At 34.5% G+C, this 22,833-nt stretch overlaps 2 protein-coding genes and 1 long non-coding RNA gene across 3 annotated transcripts; 1 reads left to right on the forward strand and 2 right to left on the reverse strand.

The window, feature by feature from the left end:
• Positions 1-1,349: 1,349 nt before the first annotated feature.
• LOC109184505 lies at positions 1,350-2,154 on the reverse strand. The gene is made up of 3 exons (XR_002054802.1): positions 2,110-2,154; positions 1,881-2,009; positions 1,350-1,422 (listed from the first exon to the last, which is right to left on the reverse strand). It is a non-coding gene; the product is annotated as an uncharacterized LOC109184505 (long non-coding RNA).
• Positions 2,155-4,634: 2,480 nt separating this feature from the next.
• LOC109184442 lies at positions 4,635-6,113 on the reverse strand. The gene is made up of 3 exons (XM_019334443.1): positions 6,087-6,113; positions 4,757-5,256; positions 4,635-4,685 (listed from the first exon to the last, which is right to left on the reverse strand). Exons 2-3 carry the CDS (start codon positions 5,252-5,254, stop codon positions 4,635-4,637), a joined length of 549 nt encoding a protein of 182 aa, XP_019189988.1. The 5' UTR covers positions 5,255-5,256; positions 6,087-6,113.
• A 10,635-nt stretch (positions 6,114-16,748) lies between these two features.
• On the forward strand, positions 16,749-22,495 carry LOC109184546 (protein S-acyltransferase 21-like). The gene is made up of 10 exons (XM_019334561.1): positions 16,749-17,166; positions 17,770-17,883; positions 17,981-18,074; positions 18,705-18,910; positions 19,074-19,142; positions 19,409-19,480; positions 19,567-19,695; positions 20,513-20,593; positions 20,708-20,914; positions 21,426-22,495. The coding sequence occupies exons 1-10, from the start codon at positions 17,122-17,124 to the stop codon at positions 22,254-22,256; spliced, it is 1,848 nt and encodes a 615-aa protein (XP_019190106.1). The 5' UTR covers positions 16,749-17,121; the 3' UTR covers positions 22,257-22,495.
• The last annotated feature ends 338 nt before the right edge of the window (positions 22,496-22,833 follow it).

Here is a 22,833-nt window from a genome sequence, read left to right on the forward strand (position 1 = left end):
TTTGCAGGTTTGAAGCTATATATCCATAATATTAAAGCTACATATCCATAATACTAAAGCTATATATCCATAATATTAGAGCTATACATACATATTCTGAGAACTATATGACCACAAAATATTGGAATTGTGTGTCAAATTAGTAAAAGTGTTCATAATGTTATATCATTATATCCACAATATTAAAGCTATATATCAATATGTAAACTGGTGAACTTGATGTTTACACTTATGTAAAATGTAAGTTCACAGTTGAACGAATATTCATAACTTTATATCAATATGTCTACAATCTTAAACCTATATGTCCATAATTCTGAGAACTATATGACCACAAAATATTGGAATTGTGTGTCAAATTAGTAAAAGTGTTCATAATGTTATATCATTATATCCACAATATTAAAGCTATATATCAATATGTAAACTGGTGAACTTGATCACTTATGTAAAATGTAAGTTCACAGTTGAACGAATATTCATAACTTTATATCAATATGTCCACAATCTTAAACCTATATGTCCATAATTCTTGAAATATGAATATATGAATATTTGAACGGTATGTTTATACTTATGTAAGATGTTCATAATTTTATATCCATACATCCACAATCTTAAACCTACATGTCCATAATATGAGAACTATATATTCAGTGAATTTCATAGATCGAATTTCAAAAATTGTGATAGAGTTGTTACAAAACGACCATAAGAACAGAAAATATTAAAATATTCATCCACAAAAACATTCATTGATCTTTCCAGTTTTACTTCTTCTTGTCTTCAATCTTTGCAGCTTTCTTGACCTCGCCTTTGACGCTGTTCAGCTTTGACATGATGATACAAGCAGCATACTTTGCCCTCAACTCAAAAATGAAGCTAGCCTGTAAAATAAGAAAAATAAATAACTAGTTCATTGTAATTTTTTCATCACTTTTTGATGTAGTTGGAATGTAATATATTTATGTTACTCTTACATTCGTGCGCATATGTTTCTTGAACCCAGGATTCCAGTTCTCGAGAGCTCCACCCATGTAACTCTCCATATGCCGCATTACATATATGCCACAGTCGGTGACATTCTCTGCATTTTTCCAGTGCATGGCAAGGAACTCTACTGGCATGCTGTTCAGTTTGTGAGTCAAGGTGGATTGTCCTGCTACCAGGTACGCCTTGAATGCTTCAATCTGGTAAAAAATTAGCTCAATGTTCATAATGTTTTAAATTCAATATATAGGTGACAATAAGGAGATTTTTTAATATAATATAAGCTACCAGTTTGTATGGACAGTCCCCATATTTATCAAGCTCTGAAACACCAACAGGCAATTCCTTGTTGTCTATCACCTGAACCTTGGATTCCTTGACATTTATGCACACAACAAAGTAGTGTGCATGGCGATGCACTGGGAAAAATATCTAATTCCAAAACAAAAGGTTATTATTTGAAACAACTACATACCCAGGTACTGTTAACTGCATGGGTATACATTCATATTTGACAGAGTACTATATATCCATAATTATAAAACTATATATCCACAAAATTCAGAAATTTATAAAGATCCTAATAAGCCGAGTATATTCCAAGCTTCAAGCATATAAATCCACAAATTAATAACTATACATCCAAAAACTACATTACCATATATCCAGAATTCTTAACAGTCTGTTCACAGAGTAATACATTCATATATTAACAGAGTACTACATATCCATAATCACATAACTATATATCCACAATTTTAAGACTATATATCCACAAATTCAGAACTTTATAAAGGATCTTATTAAACTTTGTATATTCCAAGCTTCATGCATATATATCAATAATAAAATCTTAAATTATTAAATTAAGTGTGTGTAATAGATCTTACAAGGTCTGCATCACTGATTTCCAGGTTTCCAAAACTTGATATTTCATAATTCAATCTATCATTGAAATTTTCCATCCTTTTCTCAGCTGGGAGACTTTTCATCCAATCATCAGATGGATCAAGCTGCAGCTGTTTTTGAATACACAGAAATGCAAAAAATGAGTATTCAAAAGGCTTAGAGTACTAGATTTTTAAAAATGTGCATCTGCATGTCAAAAATAACTCTTACATGTGGCAGTGTGGTGAAGAATACGCGTTTTGGTATCCCAACAGCTCGTTCTGTGTTCTTCAAAGTTAGCCGCAAAGACCAAATATTCAAGAAGTCTATATCCAACTCACCATTGCTCAAAGTTGAGAAGTGACGCCTTGTTAGGTAGTAGTCACCATAGCTGAACAGCAACTCACTACAGCACCAAAATAACAATAATAATAATAATAACACCAATAGTTATAATAATATGAACTATCTAAGTAATTTAAAGGTTATTATAAATATATGTGTTCAAACATACTCTTCTGGGTGTTCGGTAGACACACTCAAGAATGCATAGTTTGAAATGATTTTTTCCCGTGGAGTTGTAGTGCGTATAAAACCTGCATTCTGTGTCCAGTATGGTGACCTCAAACAAAGAGGTTTGTTCCTGAATCGTCGCTGGGGTCTCATCCTAACAGTCACGTCATCAACATCAGACTCACTTTCTTGCATGGCACTGTTGTTTATATATCCACAGTATTAGAACTTTATATCCATAATATTAAACATATATGTACATAATCATAGAACTATATATTCACAGATTTAAAATGTTCATAATTTTATATCTATATATCCACAATTTTAAAGCTATATGTCCACAGTTGTAAAAATGTTCATAAGTTTATATTCATAATTTTAGCACTATAAATTCATAACGTTAAAGCCAAATGCAAATAACAAACTGTAAATTTACCAATCAAAGTCATCAACATCAGCATCAGTAGCAGCGGCATGACGAACATATCTCTGAAATGGGACCCTAACAAGTGGAGGAGTTACTTGTGCTTCCAAGGTCGTTGACAGTCCTGCATCCTCTCCAATTTGTTGAACCAAAGCATCCAATGGTAGGTCCTCTTCAACTACTTGCTCTGTGTGATGCTCACATGGCTGCGGTTGCGATTCATTGCAGTGTATTCCCAAATCAAATGATGGAGCTTCAAATTCCATGGTTCTTGTTGTCTTCTGAAATGCTTCCACCAATGAATCCACTGCAGCGGTGAAGGTTTCACTCCCAAAGAATATGTCATCCAACTGAGATTCAGTTGGAATGGAAGTTGATTCAATTGCGCTTGCAGCACCTAGCATGTTTGATATCCCTGAGAACGCTTTCTTCATGACTTCAATAGGTGCGCCCTGCTTTCCAATTTCAGACATAGCTTCACCAAACTCCAGGACATCTGATGCTAGCTTTTGGAGCACACGGGTCACCCGATCAACACTTGAGAGTGGCTCACTTGTAGTTGGTGTCGGTGTTGCAGTAGCAGGAGTAGAAGAAGTAGTAGCAGCAGCAGTAAATGCAGGTTGTGGTAGTGAGGTTGTAGCAGCAGCAGTGCCTGCAGGTTGTTGCAGTGAGGTGGTAGCATCAGTCCTTGGCTTCTTAACTCTAGGGATAACCCTTCCTTTTCCAAACCCACCAGCCCTCTTTTCAGCCTTGACTCTCTTTCTTACAAGCGTGGTTGTCCAAGCAAGTATGCTAGGGTATGTCCTGTTGATCTTCATTCCTTTGAATTCTACTCGATCAAAGTAGAACAGCTACAAATTACAGAAGATTATGTTAAAGATGAATTTAGAACAATTTATCCATGTATTCTTAATTGCATGGTCACAGTGTAATGCATAACTATATGTCCATAATCACATAACTATATATCCATAACTTTAAAACTATATATCCACAAAATTCAGAAATAAAAAATGATATTAATAAAATGAGTATATTCCAAGTTTCATGCATATATGTCCATAAACCCATAAATATACATCCAAAAACACATTAATATATATCCAGAATTATTAGCAGTATGTCCACAGAGTAATACATACATATATTCACAGAGTACTACACATCCATAATCACATAACTATATATCCACAATTTTAAAATTATATATCCACAAATTAAACTGCATAAAGGACCTCATTAAACTGAGTGTATTCCAAGTGTCATGCATATATATCCATAAACCCATAACTATACATCCAAAAACACATTAATATATATCCAGAATTATTAACAGTATGTCCACAGAGTAATACATTCATATATTCACAGAGTACTATATATCCATAATCACATAACTATATATCCACAATTTTAAAACTATATATCCACAAATTAAACTACATAAAGGATCTTATTAAACTGAGTATATTCCAAGTTTCATGCATATATATCCATAATAAATTGTTAGTTATACACCTACAACTACATAAAATTCATGCAACTAGATTAAAGACAATAAGAACTGACCAATATCAATGTCATTGGCCCCCAAAAGCTTCTCTTTCTATCTTCATTGTAACTATCTATCGAGTCAATGAGAGATTGGTATGTGTAGGCGCACCAATTGTACTCTTTAATCATATCAACATCAATCAATGAGTTTAAGATCCTGTACTTGGAGTAGCGTGTTGTGTTTCCTCGAAGCATGGAGGAAACGGCAAAGACTACAAAATCCCTCTTGAACTCATCACCATGATCAGCTCTCCTAACAATCTCATCTGGCATCTGTGTAGTTATTGGCGAGCCTGCTGTAATACCCCACCTCCTTCTCCATGAAGTCAGCAGCAGTTTGTATTCACGGGTTGAGGTGTCTTCCATCTTTGTCCCCTCATTGACCTTCAGAGGCCCTCGCGGGATTCCCAACGTGTATTCGACATCTTCCTCTTCAATGTGGAGACTATCATCATCTAATACAAAATCACACCTGCAAACATTAAAGTTGTCCAGCAGGTATTGCACCAACTTTGATTCATTGGTGCAGAGTTGGAGATGAAGAAGTCCACCAAATCCAGTTTCTACGACAGCTTGTTTCTGTCGTGGTGAGAGCCTCTGGACAAGATCAAACATCAGCTTTGGCCCCATCCTCGTATTGAAGTAATCTCTCCTGTGTTCTCTAGTTCGTCGGCGCCGTCTCGTTGAAGTCTCTGCAACAGTTGTTTCCTTAGCAGGGCGTGAGCGCTGAGCTGCTTGTGAATTTAGGGCTGCTGCTGGTTGTTCACTAGTTGGATTAGAGCTCTGAGCTGCTTGTGAATCTAGAATTGCTGCTGTCCGGTACTCTGTTCTTCTTCTTTTTGTTTCTCTAAGAGCCTCAGCGAGTGTAGGTTCACGAGCCATTTCTGTAAATAAGAATTATTAAACTATACATCCATAATATCACAACTATTTGTCCACAAACATTTCAGAAACACACTAATTGAAGACAGGAATGATATTTTCATACATGCATAAGTATTAAACTATAAAACCACAATTATAAAGCTATATATCCACAATATCACAACTATTTGTCCACAAACATTTCAGAAAACACACTAATTGAAGACAGGAATGATATTTTCATACATGCATAAGTATTAAACTATAAAACCACAATTATAAAGCTATATATCCACAATATCACAACTATTTGTCCACAAACATTTCAGAAAACACACTAATTGAAGACAGGAATGATATTTTCATACATGCATAAGTATTAAACTATAAAACCACAATTATAAAGTTATATATCCACAATATCACAATTATTTGTCCACAAACATTTCAGAAACACACTAATTGAAGACAGGAATGATATTTTCGAACATGCATAAGTATTAAACTATAAAACCACAAGTATAAAGCTATATATCCACAATATCACAACTATTTGTCCACAAACATTTCAGAAACACAATAATTGAAGAGAGGAATGATATTTTCAGACATGCATAAGTATTAAACTATAAAACCACAAGTATAAAGCTATATATCCACAATATCACAACTATTTGTCCACAAACATTTCAGAAAACACCAAAAAACAATCAAACAAACAGAAAAAAAACAGAGTATTGATCTGTTTGAGAAAAATGCAAAATCGTGTTGCAAAACCCTAGTCAAAAATAACAAGAATATACAGCGAATATGAATGTTAACAGTCAAAAAACACAAAAATACATTATACCTGATGGAGAATGCGATGATAAAAGGCGACAATGCTAGAATGAAAATGGCGAAAATGGCGACAATGGTGAACAAAACACGCTCCGGCGACAATGAGATGAAGACGGCGAAAATCGCGACTCCGAGTAGACAGAGAGAGAGATGAAGACTGCTACAGTGCGAAGGAAGTGTGTAGCTTGTTGGAGACGAAACGTTGGAAATGGCGGAAAAAGGAGTGTAGTGGCGTTTTATGGCAATAATAATAATATATTTTTTTTTAAATATCGGGATGAGTGAAACGGTGCCACTAACGGCACCGTTACTTCCCTGGCACTATACGGTGCCGTTTTCAACCGTGTGTACCAAGAACGGTACACACGGTTGCACGGCATAACAATTGCAAATGTTGGAGGACCATCTCGAATAGTTATGCTGTGCATCCGTATGATGCAAAAACGACGTCATTTTATTAAAAGAGCGTGTCTCCTCTTAAAATAAAAAGAGTTAATATCCAAAATGGTTCCTCGACTATGCAATAATTATCAATTTGGTCCTCAACTACCATTCTTACTCAATTAAGTCCTCAACTATGTAACTTTTACTCAATTAAGTCCTCAACTATACAATTCTTACCCAATTTAGTCCTCAACTATACAATTCTTACCCAATTTAGTCTTTTGTATTAATTTGATTGTTTGTTGACTGTCAAAAGTCGGGATAAAATTATAATTTTACAAGATTTCTCCTTCCTCTCCATTTAGCAGCGCCAAACCATGCAGCAATACACTCCGATCAGATTTTGATCGTCAAAAAATCGTTGGAAATCAAATTCATGGGCTATCTGATGCATAACCACTACTTCGATACTGACAGGTTTAGAACCCAACCGGAGCTTATTGCTACATGGTTTGGCACTGCTAAATGAGGAGGAAGGAGAAAACTTGTAAAATTACAACTTTATTTCTACTTTTGACAGTCAACAAACAGTCAAATTGACAAAGGACTAAATTGGGTAAAAATTGTATAGTTGAGGACTTAATTGGGTAAGAATGATAGTCGAGGACCAAATTGGTAATTACGACATAGTCGATGGACTATTTTGGGTTTCAGGTTTGATTCCCAGCAACAACATTATGTTGTTCATTCATTCTGGAATTTTAGTTCATAGATTATGGAATTATAGTTCATCGATTCTGGAATTGTAGTTCATCGATTCTGAAATTTTAGTTCATAGATTCTGGAATTTTAGTTCATTCATTCTGAAATTTTTAGTTTATAGATTAGATTCTGGAATTATAGTTCATCGATTCTGGAATTTTAGTTCATATGTTGTTGTTGGGAATCGAACCTGAATTTTTTTTAAGGGGAGACGCGCGTTTTTAATAAAACAACGTCGTTTTTGCATCCGTATGCACCATGCATGGTGCATACGGATGCACAGCATAATTTGCCGACCATCTCTTGGCAAATTATTGTGTGGACCATGGTCCATACAATGTTATATTGACCATAACAAAAAGTAAATTTTTAATAGAGTAAATACTCAAAATGGTCCCTCGACTATAGCTAAATTCATAAATTGGTCCTCGACTTTCAATTTCAACCAATTAAGTCCTTAACTTTGTAATTTTAACACGATTTGGTCCTCCATCTATTTGACCGTTTGTTGACCGTGATCGACGATCTCCAGAAGAACCTTCAGCTCTCGTCGGAGCATGTGGAGGCCTCCAGGATGACGTTGCACTGGTTCGAAAACACGTCGTCTTCTTTGCTCTGGTACAAACTCAACTACATTGAATCCAAAGGGAGGACGAAGAAAGGCGATCGGATTTGGTAGATTGCTTTCGGCAATGGATTCAGATGTAACAGTGCGGTCTGGAAATGCAAGTAGAACCTTAAAAAATCGACGATGGACCATGAAATTACATATATATCCTCAAAAATCACAGTCAACAAACGGTCAAATAGACAGTGGACCAAATTGTGTTAAAATTACAAAGTTAAGGACTTAATTGGTTGAAATTGAAAGTCGATGACCAATTTGTGAATTTAACTATAGTCGAAGGACCATTTTGGGTATTTACTATTTTTAATATACTAAATGTACATTATTTTTGTACTGGATTTACATTATACAATATAATGTACACTCAGAACAAAAATAATGTGCATCCCCTGAATACAATGTACATTATTTTTGTACTGAATGTACATTACTTTTATACTGAATGTACATTATTTTACAGTAAACAAAATATGGTCAACATAATAATGATTGGCAAATTATTATGTGGACTTAAGTCCACCTTGCAAGGTGGATTCGGTCAAAATGTTTACAATTTAGTGATTTACATATTAAATATTCACAATTTATCTTTTTAAAATTTACAATTCGTACACTACGAACTCACAATGTTAACATATATGTAATTGATTACTTTGTTTTGTATTCACAAGTTCATTTCAAATATTACAGTCACAGAATATTAATAGATCATGTATTGCATTCACTATATAGGCTCCGACTCTCATGAGAACCATGCCTCACTGAGAACATGTGAACAAATTCAACCATTGATCTAGTAGATTTAACGGTTGAAAATAATTTAAAAAATGAAACAAATGATATGATCATTTTCATAAATATCACAAATTTCAACATTTTGTAATATTTATGAAATGACTCCACTCTTCTCTTTTTTTTTTTTTTTTTTTTTTTTTTTTTTTTCCACAGCGTCGTGTAGACCATGATCGTCAAATGAAACTGTAATATAATTAAAATGATACTTTAGTGTTGTTATAATAAAATTAGTGTGTGTGTGAGTGAAAAATGAAACTAAAAACAGAATTTATTTAGTAACGTATATTGTCAAATGAAACTATAGTATAAATAAAATGATAATTTAGCATTGCTATAATAAAAACTAGTATGTGTAAAAAATGAATATAAAATACAGAGCCATACAATAGCATATTTTGTCAAATAAATTTAAAGTGTAATTAAATAATACTTCAACATTAGTATAAGACTTTAATTTCCATCAAAAATGAGTTTTTCACCCTTGCAAAATCCTATGTATGGTACATCCATGAACAAAAGAAAAATATGATCTCACCCTACTCAGTTGCTTCAAAGTGAATGGTAGTTATGTTAAGTAATTGATGTTCTCCATTTCAGAACTAAAAAAATTCACAATTCGTTATTGAGATTTTTGTATTTTTAAATCTTGTGTTATTTTCGTTAAGGACCTTGTGGCCTAGTAACATCAAGTTACTCTTCAATATGAGAGGTTGTGCATTTGAGTCTCAATGGATGCGGTATTGACTCTTTGTGTTAGCAGTATTAAAAAAAATCTTGTGTTATTTTCGATATTGTTGTAAGACTCCTAATTGAAACACCCATCCGTGTTGAGTTTTACCTAATCTTTACAAAACTAATATTCTTCCAAAAGGCTGAACCCCAACCCTAAGGGCCCCCCACGCCCCGGCCCGACAGAGCATTTGGGAGGATGTAAATCATGGTGACTCAACTGAACATGAAACACAGAGGCTAGACCGGTGCTCACTGCGCACAAGAAACCCCCCTCAAATTGAGAGATTGCTCACACACTGTCGCTGGTGAGACTCGATCCCTGGTCATTCTTCCAAAGTTTCCTTAATCCTATACAAAACTAATATTGAATAATTAAAAGAGTAAATTTACAAATCAATATTATTAAAAAAAAAAAAAAAGTAATTTCTTTGTACCCAAGTTAAAATGATAAAAGAATTGGCTACGAGCACCCAACAAGTCAAATCTATCTCAACTATGAATTGATGAAGCACTTACCTAAACCCCCCACATGGTTTATATCATCATCACTTTTGTTGAATAAATCCATCCATTATTGAAACCGCCTTGGCGCCTTATTATAATCTGTTGAGTTTTGGCACTACTCAACATTATTTTTCCATGATGGCAGCATTACACCTTATTCTTTCCCATGATGTTTTCTAGTTGATAATCATTAAATTTAAACTTGATGTCGGCACACAACTACTCCACTTTTAGATAAACTTGTTTTGAATGAGTAGTAACGGGTTCAACATTTATGTGAGAAGATAAACTTGTTTTCAATGTATTTATTACAACGTACCTATAATAAGCATTTATGCTTCTTCATACACCATTCAATATTATCATCTTATTAATTTAGATTCAATTTGAAAAGTTACAATTGCAACTTGCAGAGCTTAACTTTTACATAGGTAAAAAGTTGATCCATAATTCTTTAACATGATGTACTTATTAGTTATTACAAAAGTTTAACTTTTGACGTTACAATTTTTTAAAACATATTTGGATATAAGTATATACAAAGGTTTGAAATTATTTGTTGAAGAGATAATGCCACTTTTGATTTACGATTATAGATCGAGGCATTTCCAATTTTGATTCTTAACCATCAATTTGGTCACTTTTGACCCTTTGACTTTATAAAATTGACCACATTTGATATTGAAAAAATGTTTGAAATTAGGAATGGCAATTTCAATACGTCCCGCGGATATTCGTCCCACATGGATCGGTTTTTTTTTTTTTTTTTTTTTTTTTTTTTTTTTTTTTTTTTTTTTTTTTTTTTTTTTTTATGATGGTGGGTGGTGGGTCGATGTGGGTCTTTAAAAAGTAAACCTGCGGTGGGTCAAATTGGATTCGGGTTCTATGTACAAAACCCGTCTAGAACCCCACCCGTCCCACCATGTGTGTGTGTGTGTGTGTGTGTGTGTATATATATATATATATATATATATATATATATATATATATATATATAATAGTAAAATAAGTACTAGTATGTAGTTACTTATAAAAGTTTATATAACTTCGTGTATCTTTTTACTATTTTTATATCTAAACTACTAAGGTTATTTTTAAAAATTAACAATTTAGTTATTATATTTAAATATTTCTATTATTTTATGTTTTATTATCACTAATGAATTTTATTATTTTATTATGTGTAAGTAATTTAAATATTATTTTTTTGAAAAAAATAATAAGATGATAAGTGGTGGGTACCCGTAGTGGGCACCCGCACCGGTGGGGGCGGGTTTTGAAAAAGTCCACCCGATGCGGGTTGGAGGTGGGGGTGGGTGGAGAAAATATAAGGTGGGTCGGGTGATGGATGCAGCTCTCCCTGACCCATTGCCATCCCTATTTGAAATGTACCAAGCTCAACCTTCTTCTTATAAGAGTATTGTTGCAAAAATCGGTCTAGGCGCTAGGCGCCTCTAAACCGTGACGATTTTTCTCCTAGGCGCCTAACTCGATTGAGTTAACTCGTCTATTTCGGTTGAGTTAGTCGAGTTAACCCGGCCAACTCACCCTAGCTAATTTTTATCATTATATATATATATATGTGTGTGTGTGTGTGTGTGTGTGTGTGTATATATATGTGTGTGTGTGTGTGTGTGTATGTAATATGACATATACACTCACACACGTGCACTATTTTTTTTCTTCTTTTTTTTTAGTTAGCCGCCTATGCGCTAGACGTTACTCTACCGACCGACTAGCGCATAGTGCCTACTGCAACATAACATCTTAAGAGTATTGTATACATGTTAGATTAAACTTTATTGATTGAAAAAAAAAAGTTGAAATATCACAAATGGTTGAATAAATAATTGATGATCAAAAAGTAAAAATGTTATCATAGTTGAAGGATCAGAAATATCATTAATTAAAAAACTAATTTCAATCTTAAAAAAAAAAAAAAAGCATTTTCAAGATTCCATGCTCAAAGAGTCAGATGGAGACTTTAGACATTACAAATTAGCTAATTAAATGCAATAACCACTACATTGTAACCGTTTTATTTGAGTAAATGAGAGTTATTAATTGCCATGTGATCATTTACAAAATTATTAAACTATGATTATTTACTGCATTTAACTCCTTAGTAGGGAATTGCAACGGTAACAATCACATAATTTAAAAAATTATTATTATTATATTTTGTATTTTGTATTTGACAAAGTTATATCACTAATATATTTGAAAAAAATGTAAGATATACTTTATTGAATACTCAGTATAATATTGTTATATATCTTATGGTCTAGTGACATAAAGTGACTTTTCCAAAAGTGAGGTTATGGGTTTGAGCTCCAGTGAGGACAATATTGACTTTGTATTTTAATAGATTGAGAAAGTAACTATGAACAAATACTATATTTTAACTTTGTATTTTAGTAGATTGAGAAAGTAACTATGAACAAATACTATATTTTAACACAGTGACCGTACTCAAAAAATATATATAGAATTTTAGTAACTCTGCTGCTGCTTTAATTTCATGGCTAATGCAGATTAGACTATCCACCTGACATGTCAAAATTAAAAGCTTATAATTAATGAGTCAATTGCTCATTATAGTCACTTAGACATCCAGCTACAATATTTATGTTTATAATTTACTTTAATTAGGTCATCTCCTAAACTTTATAATGATTTAATTACTCATTATAATCACTTAATCAATCATATGGCTATACTGTTTATTATTTACTCAATATATATAAGAGTAAATACCTAAAATGGTCCCTCGACTGTAGCTAAATTCACAAATTGGTCATTGACTTTTAATTTCAACCAATTAAGTCCTTAACTTTGCAATTTTAAAACAATTTTGTCCTTTGTCTATTTGATCATTTGTTGACTGCACTTTTTTAGGATATATATGTAATTTCATGGTCCATCGTCGGTTTTTTAAGGTTCCGGTTGCATTTCTAGACCGCACTGTTACATTTGAATCCACTGCCGGCGCTGCACCCCATGCCGGAGAGATTATAGCTTTTGATAGATAGATCGTCGAAGTCCCTGGAGTGGCTCTTCGAGAAAGCCGTGACTCCAAGCGATGTAGGCAAGCTGAACCGGCTCGGGATCCCCAAGCAGCAAGCGGAGAAGCACTTCCCCCCTCCGAAACGGCGTTGTCACCTCCAAGAGCGTTCTCTAAGCTGAACCGGCTCGTGATCCCCAAGCAGCAAGCGGTGAAGCACTTCCCCCTCCGAAACAACGATGTCACCTCCAAGAGCGTTCTCTTGAGTTTTGCACGTGAAACTACATATATATCCTTAAAGATCGCGGTCAACAAACGATCAAATAGATGGAGGACCAAATCGTGTCAAAATTGCAAAGTTAAGGACTTAATTGGTTGAAATTGAAAATCGAGGACCAATTTGTGAATTTAGCTATAATCGAGGGACCATTTTGAGTATTTACTCTATATATAATCACTTACCACTTTACCAACATAAGATGATTTGTGGAATAGTCATTGTATCTTGGACTCAAATTCATATTGTATGATAAACCATAATACAATACAAATTCATTTTAGTGCATTGCAGATTTGCAGGTTTAGTTTTTATGGTCCCAAGGTCTATGATATTATAATTTGGCTTTTGTGAGTTCATATGCTGAGAACAATGAGATCAAGAAATCAATAATAAACCAAACCGAAGAACACATGATTTATGTGGTCCACTAGTGTGCATATGACCATGGGAATAAAACATGCAGTTTTTTTTAATTAATTGTGATGATGTACAACATGTTTGGTTCACAATTATAGATTTAACATTTTTGAGAATAGACTTATTCCATAGGGAAACCCTCGTATTAGGCTATTCCTGAGTTCTCAGGAATATCTTAATTTTTTTTTGGTTGTTTAAAGGTATCCCTTCTGCCGATACCCAGAAGACTAATCCTTCGTCCCAACGGTCAGCACACTAAGTGGTAGGGGACTGACCAAATGATTTGCTCCATTCATATGGGTGAGAATCGAGCTCCAACCTCATGCTTAAGGGACGAGGAATAGCTTAATTTGATAATACTCAAAAAAAATTTATCCTTATCTATTTTTGTTATTTGTTATTTACTAGAAGAAGAAGAATGCTTCTCACCCCTCATGAATTTTCCCTCATAGATTTCCCTCTTGATGTGCTTCCACTCTTTGGGTGCCATTAATTGGCTAACCAACCACTAATTTAAAAAAAATAAAATAGTAACCAATTAACTAATGACACATCATGAGGAATGAACCAGAAGAGAAAATTAGGAGGGGTATCTAGCATCTTGCATTATTATAATAATAACAACATTAGCAGCAACAACAACAACAATAAAAATAAAGGAGGGGTATCTAGCATTACTATAATAACAACAACGTAACAACAACAACAATAAAAATAATAACAATAATATTACATAAACCAATGCCACATCATGAGGGATGGATGGGAAGAGAAAATTAGGAGGGGTATCTAGCATTACTATAACAACAACATCAGCAGTAGAAACAACAACAACAATAAAAATAAAGGAGGACTTATAGCATTATATTACTATAACAACAACAACAACAATAATAATAATAATTACATAAACCAATGTGAAAAGCTAATTTTGTCTTCTGAATGTTTATTGCATTTCTATTCTTTAATCCAACTAAACACTAGAATACATTTCTTGAAATTATTCCTGACGTGAACTAGATAATAGAATCGAATTTCTATTATATTCCTTCCTATTCCATTTCGATGGAATATGACTCATACTCCCTAAGAAGTCATTTCGTCAACCATATGTGTTGTTAGGGTTACATGTATAATATTTATATGTAACCCTAAGGGTACATTTACAAAATTACCCTTGTATTGTACTACTCCATTTCACTTTGCTCGTTGTGATCAACTCTATTCGGTTCAGTCTACTACACTTCAACACATGTCATATTCTAGTAACGTATAACACACACTAAAGATCATATTTTGGCAAACAAATATGGGTTAATTGTTCTATAAATATAAATAAAGAAAATAAGATGCAACAACACAGTTGAGAGAATTATTTTAGAATGTGCCTGATTGAATTTTGGTTGAATAAGTCTTATTTTATGAGATGTAGATATTAGTGTAGTATTTGTAAAAAAAAAAAAGAAAAAAAAAAAAAAGAAGAAGAAGATAAATATCGATTCATGAAGTTTTTTCTCCAAATTAGGATACTTTTTTTCATGAAATTGCCTTATTGAGCTATAAATTGTCGCATCACAAATACTTTACCATGTAATATATATGCCACGTCATATTTTTTAAAAATACTATTAATAAAAATCGAACCCTAATAATTTAAATAACAATGTAAGACTCTAACCATTTTACAATAAATATATAATAATACCATATAAAAATGCTCACATGGGTAGCTCAACTGGTTATAGAAGTGAAATTTTGGTAAAATGACCAGGGATCGAGTCTCATGTGTGGGAGCGGGGCTCCTGGGGTTCATGTTAAGTTGAGCCCCAAATACTCTGTCAGGTTGGGGTTCTTCCTTTTGGAAGAATAATAATACCAAATTATTAATTGTGCAATTAATTTATTTTTATAACAACAATTAATTTGTAATTAATTTATTTTTATAACAACAATTAATTTGTTTTTTTTTTTTGAATACTATTAACTCTATTACAAGATAGTACCTGTTATATACTTTATCTATTTATTAAACAATGATTAATTTGTTTAATATAACATCAATTAAGAAATTCTTAAAATATAGAAATCTTTGAAAAAAAAAATTAAATTTTTATACGAATAATCTTGTAGGTTTATTACATACACATACACTTGTCATTTAAATTATAAATTACTATTTATTTTTAAATAATACTAATTTACTAATATAAGGACTATATTACTAATTTATTATTTATAATTTAATATTTATTTTTAAATAATACTAATATAATAATATAAGGACTATATTACTAATTTATTATTTAAATGACAAGTATAGATAATACTAGTGTATATTTAGTTAAAAATTATATAAGAAAAATTACAAGATTATATATAATGCATTAAGTTCCTTCTTTCAAAAAAATTACAATATTAATACTCCGTATAAAACAAATTCAGGGGTTGTTTAAATTTTATGTTTAAATTGAGGGAAAATGACATTTTTTTCTTTTGAGTTATATACTTATAGCACTTTTCCCCCTGAATTATCCATGTAAGCACATTACCTTCTCAATTATTCTAAAAGTGACAATTTTTCCCTTGAATAATTCAGGGAGAAAAAGTACTATAACATGACGTTTGGTTGAAGAGAATTTAAATTCCATTACTACTTAATTCCCACCTAATTTCAAACGCCACAAAATTCCCTTGTTTGGTTGAAAGGAATTGCAATTCTCCTATTTTCATGAAATTAAAATCCCATGTCCCCCTGAGATTTTAGGAAGAAAAAAAGATAGTGATGAGTCAAAATTATCCATTACTTTTTTTAACCTAAAATTAATGCCTAACAACAACAATGGACATTTTTGACTTTATATTACTTATTCCCTTTCAATTCCCATGTATACCAAATATTGGAATTGAAATTTCCAGTAATTCAATTTCTGTAAACCAAACACTGAAATTTAAATTCTCACTTTATTCCCAGTAATTCATCTTTCAAAAATTGCAATTTATTTCCCACGTAATTTCTCCTCTCCAACCAAACGTCCTGTAAGTATATAAATCTGAGTGAAAAAAGTGTTATTTTTTCTTAAATTTATGAGAAATTTTTAAAAATTATAAAATGGAATATTTATTTATAGATATTGTTTGAATTTCTCTTTTTTGAAAAGCTCAAAAACCTATGAGAAGTTGGGACAGCCGGCCGTCGCAGTCCACCTTTTCGAGTGTTTCCGACTTTCCGAGCAGTATAAAAATTGCAGGGGAAGGAATTAAGGAAAGTTAAAAGGATAATCTTCTTCATCTTCGTCTTCTTCAACCTTTTTACAACTTACTAATCCAGATTCCAGAATCCAATTCCAGAAACCCATAACTGATTTCAAGCAAATGGGTTATCTTAATTCGAGTTTTGGACATCTGGGTCCGGAGTAGAATCCCAGTACAGTACCCACCCCCTACCGCACTCTCTGGCTCCAGTGATCGCTGCAGAGGTTTCGATTCAGTTGCAGCCTGTAAATGGTGTTGGCTGACTCGGTTTGACTTAGTTTCTCGACATGGCTCGCCGTCATGGTTGGCAACTCCCGGCTCACTCCTTCCAGGTTCATTTCTCTTGCGTTTTTCATCTATCCTGGGATTCAGATGGACAATTCTTAATGTCAGCTTTTTTCGCACTTTTTTGTGCCTTTAATTTGTGGGTACCTTTGGATTTAGGTTGCTTTTGACGTTGACATTATGCTTTTGTTGCTCCCCACCTTTTTGTTCTGGCACCAAGTGAATGTGATGTTTCTGACTTTTAAAAAACAAATTTTTTTGGGGGGGTACCATTTATCTTCTTTAATTTTAGAATTAACTCTTATAATTGATGCCCTTTTTCCAGTGTTTTTTCAATCAAAATGTTTTTTTTTTAAAGGAGCACTTTCTTCTAAAAGGTTCTGATTTTGAAGATTAGATATCCATGCTGTAGGAGTGTGAATGTTTTTTTTTTTTTTTTTCTTTCTTTTGGTTGTCATAAAAGCTGCACAAGAATTCTCTGAATTAAACAGTTGTTGCTAACTAGGTTCTGTGCTCGGTTTATAAAGAAGAGTATAATGCTACAATTACAAACGATTTAATTGCCTTAACTGCAGCTCTGCTTTAAGGATGTCCAGCATTGCTGTTAGATTCTTCCTGGAATGTTGGTTCTCACAATTGTAGCATTGCAGGTTGTTGCTATAACAGTTTACTTCCTGCTATCGGTGGCGTTTTATGCGTTTTTCGCTGCATTCCTTGGGAAGGACATCTACGAGTACATAGCAATTGGTGTCTATTCTTTCTTGGTGAATATCATGCTTGCTGGTTTTCTTTTAACCCTGGCTCGATTTCTATTTCACATTGCATTTTACTTTCTTTGACGTTTTTACCTTTGAATGTCAGGCATTTTCTGTACTAGTTCTTTATGTAAGATGTACAGCCATTGATCCTGCTGATCCTGGGATTCTCATTGAACCTGATGATATGGACATGCCTGGTTAGTGGCTTGGATATAGCATTATTCTCTGAACATATGCACACATCACCAGAAAGGATAAAGTTTACTTTGAGTATGCAAATTTATAGAGATGTGTAATTTATTTGGTTATAGATGCAAAAAATACATAATACAATAGTGCCTATTGCAATTTTGAAGAAGGGAATGATTATGCATCCTATAAATGGCTTCCATGGGACACAGGACTTTGAAGTAGAATAAACTTTTAGGATCATTGGACTACATAGCTTGTGTGCACTTTTAACTTGTTGAGTTTGTCTTATATATGGATTAGGAATGAGTTTGTCTCATATAAGAAATGGGTAGACCCATTGTACAAGGATTAGATGCCTATGAATACATTGGTTGTATCCCTAAGGTGTTGAATCACCACCATCACCATCACAATTAATAAAAGAATAGTTTCACTCCCGTGGACGTAGGCACATTGCCGAACCACGTAAATCTTGTCTTCTTTACTTTCTGTCATAACTAATAGACCAATTTGCTGAATTGCAATGTTGCAGTAGACCTATATGTTGTGACGCAGTGAAGATGAGAGTCTGAATTACTGCTTTTTAGTCCTTTGTGGTGCTTTCTGAGTTCAATTGTGTATTTTGTTCTGATTAGGTGATTTGTCTGGTAACGATGACCCAAGCAAGGAAGAATTGAGAAATGGAGGAAGGTATGCTAGAAATGATTTAGGGTTCTGTGGAACACTTGGACGGCTTCTTTGTTGCTGTATTGTGAAGGAAGATTGTCGCAAAGATGATGATCATTTGCAGCAACCAACTGGAGATGAAGAAGCCTTGTTCTGCACATTGTGCAATGCTGAGGTATACCATCTTTGTGGATTGGAATTTAATTGAACTTTCTGCAATACATTAGACATTTTTGCATTGGGGATATGTAGCAAAATTTCAGAGAGATTACTCTTACTTGATAATAGTTTTCAAGCATTCAGGGTCAAGAGCATCACATGATCCTCTTCCTTTGTAGGTTCGGAAATTCAGCAAACACTGCAGAAGTTGTGACAAATGTGTTGATGGGTTTGATCATCACTGCCGTGTGAGTTCCAATTTAGAATTTGAAATACCGAACTTTTTAGTTCTCCTTTTTATATGTTGTTTCATGTCTAAAGGGAACACAGGAAAATTTAACAAATTATTATCATTTCAGGAGATTGTTTATAGAACTAATATCCTGCTAATTTGGGGTTTCCACTATGTCTTTCTGTAACTCATTTTTGAAACACAAGTCATCCAAATACTGCTCTTTTCCCTATTGTTATTGGTCATATCTAATGTTCTAATTGGATGTCAAAATTCATGCAGTGGCTGAATAATTGTGTGGGAAGAAGAAATTATGTGTCATTTATATGCCTAATGGCAACAAGCCTGTTTTGGGTAAGCTTTTAATACAATGATACTTGCATTTTGTTTTTTACTTTTAATATTTATCCTCTGACCTACACTTTTTATTTGTGTGTCAGCTTGTTTTTGAATTTGGTGTGGGCATTGCTGTTCTTGTTAGATGTTTTATTGATAGAAGGGCTACAGAGCATCATATAAGGGACAGGCTTGGAGATGGATTCTCCCTACCCCCTTTTGCTACGGTAGTGGTATGTAGCCTACACCATTGTTTTTAATATTGTGCTTTGGGCGTTGTCCTTTACTCCTTTTGTTTATGTGCTTAATTGAATTGGAGTTTTTGGCAAATTATACCATGGACCAGGGTCTACCTTGCACTGTGGACCCTGGTCCAAAATAACCTTAGGATTATATGTTTGCAGTTGACATATTTTGTACCTGCAGTTAACAGTTTATGTATCGGTAAATAAATTGAATGCACATAACATGTTAACTACGATACAAAAAATGGTAACTACCGACATAGAAACTATTAACTGTAGGTACAAAATATATTAGGTGTTTGCAGTTAACATATTCTGTACCTGCAGTTAACAAATTATGTGTCAGTGGTTACCATTTTTTGTGTCTGTAGTTAACATGTTATGTGCCTTCAATTTATTTACAGGCACATAAACGGTGAACTGCAGGTATAGAATATATTAACTGCTAACACATAATTTTTGAATCTGGTGCACCAATGCAAGATGGACCCTGGTCCATAGTATAACAATTGGAGTTCTTCAGATTTTCAAATTAAATGTATGGATAGCTCATAGTTGTGGAACCATTAACTGGTTGCATAGCATCATTGTGGCATTCAAGCAATAATGAATATCATATATTAGAAAGCTACTGAAAGCGGTCTCTTTTGTTTGTTTTGTTTTAATTTATTTTGAGATGTATGCAGTTACTACCTTTGCCGTTTAAAGAACTTATAGTTCCTGGCTAGTCTCCCCTTTTCTAGTTCAATTTGGAGTTTGCAAATTTTAACCACTGTATCTGTCTTTTTCCTGGGTTGCATTTCAGGCATTGTGTACGGCGGTTTCATTGCTTGCAATTGTGCCGTTAGCTGAATTATTCTTTTTCCACATTATTCTAATTCGTAAGGCAAGTTTTTCTATCCTCTGTGTGTGGGTCTGGTTTATATTTGATAGATTGATTGGTGGACCTGTGTAAAAGCCGCAAGGAGATCATTGAACGGTTATTTTTGTTTTGTTGCAGGGCATCACAACATACGAGTACGTTGTTGCTATTAGGAGCCAAAGTGAACCTCCTGGGCCGTCAATAGATGGAGGTGATCAGCAAAGTTTGCCTTCGTCACCAACAAGTTCTGCGGTGACTGGTATAAGTGGAAGAAGTTCGGTTGGGCTGGGCTTACCCTATAAAGGTGCTTGGTGTACTCCTCCACGAATCTTCATGGATCATCAGGTACTTCTCGTTTTCTCCATTTCTTTTATTTATTTATTTTTGGGTAACGAGGGAAACCAGCAACCACTACGTGAGGGTGTGCACTGGGAAAATCTCGCCCTGTGACCCCAGCCGACAAAGGACCACAAGGGGTAAACCAGCCTAGATTACCATAACTGATTGACTCAAACCAAGAAGGCCAATAGGCTGCTCCCGTTGAGAGTCGAACTTGTAACTTTGTGGTTACTAAGTCAACAGTCTGACAAACTTGGCTGGGGTTGCCCCCAATTTTGTATGCCCTTATGGCTTATGCAATCCCGCTAACCAAATGAATGCTTGAAAGATGCACCATTCTTATAAAGCTATTTTCTTGATTGTTCTTATGATAATTGCATTCTTATATACGTTGAGTTAATCACTCAAAACTGAATTTAATTATATCAGAAATTATTTTCTTGTATAGTCGTTGAACTGTGAGACATTGCGTTTTTGTAGTTTATAGTAACACGCCTTTTCACCTGCGAACACACAGGACGAGATTATCCCTCATCTCGAGCCAGGACGTGTACCATCAACAGTTGATCCAGACACAGTACAGGCAGAAAAGGATAAAAAGACTTCACACCGTCCAGTGAAAATCAGTGCGTGGAAGCTGGCGAAGTTAGACTCGAGTGAAGCGATCAGAGCAGGTGCAAAGGCGAGAGCATCGTCTTCCGTGTTGCGCCCGATTAGTTCGAGGCCTCATCCTTATGACGGTGATACTTTATCGAGTGGTATGAGTGTGAAAAGCAGTCCGACTAGCAGTCGGGGATACTATGAAACCAATGCTAGAGCCGGGACGTCGAGATTATCCCCTTCCAAGAGCTCGTATCCACCGAGCCGAGCAAGCAGGGAAGACATTGAATCATGCGGCCGCAGTGTCAGCAATTTCAGCAGCCCGCTCCCGCCTAACCTCACACCATCTCCACTCGGGCAGCATTCCTCCACCCGAGCTCTGTCACCCGTGTCCTCCCAAGCGACCGATGTGAGCGAAGCTCCTTTACCAGCGTGGAAAAACTCGGGCATTTCCGAGACCTCGGGATCATCGTCGATCTTTTGGGATCACGAGGCTGGCCATTACGTGACTGCTGCCACCCGAGGTACTACTTCTTCCTCCCAACATCCCGGTACTGAGCTAACGTACACTGGTCAGTCTATATTTTTTGGCGGCCCCTTGCTGAACGAGCGAGTGACACGAGGGACAACAGCTGGCAGTGTAAGCTCCGTTGGCTCACAGCGAAGCAGACCGCCGAGAGGAGGTCAGCTTCCTGTCTTTGTTCCCAGTGATTCCCAGCAAAACCAGTTTTCTTCCAAGCCCCAATAAGGCTTAGAAACTTGGTTAGATACAATTTTTTTTTTTTCTTTCTCTCTTCAAATTGGAAAAGTTTAGATTTGCAGTGTTAGTTTTTCAAAGATTTGCCTTCACTCTCCATTAGTGTGTACATTAGACTAGAATTCCAGAGATGAATGTCATAACTTATTAGACATCTCTTTCAGCTAATTGAAATTCTTCTTGCAATGCCAAAGTAGCCACCATTCAATCTAAAGAAAGCCCTTTGATAATTTTCTTTGAATGAGCAAATCAATCATTTCTTTGTGGCTCTAATTTTCCTTACTTAAAAGACGGAAAATACTTCTCCTGAAAGGTTGAATCCTGAATCCCAAGAGCCCCCCACTTCGGCTCGACAGAGCATATAGGAGGATGTAAATCATGTAAATCATGGTGGCTCAATGGTTTAGCAACAGGGGCCAAATATTATATTTTCACACATTTTCGATTTCTAATGTCTTTATTTGTATTTTTTTTTTTTTTAAATTTTAAACAATGACATGGGCTATAGGCCAACTATTTGCATAGGGTTTAAGGGTGTAACATTAGAATGTGTCAACTTGTGCACATT

The sequence above is a fragment of the Ipomoea nil genome, unplaced genomic scaffold, assembly GCF_001879475.1.
Source record: "Ipomoea nil cultivar Tokyo-kokei standard unplaced genomic scaffold, Asagao_1.1 scaffold1262, whole genome shotgun sequence".
NCBI classification, from domain to species: domain Eukaryota; kingdom Viridiplantae; phylum Streptophyta; class Magnoliopsida; order Solanales; family Convolvulaceae; genus Ipomoea; species Ipomoea nil.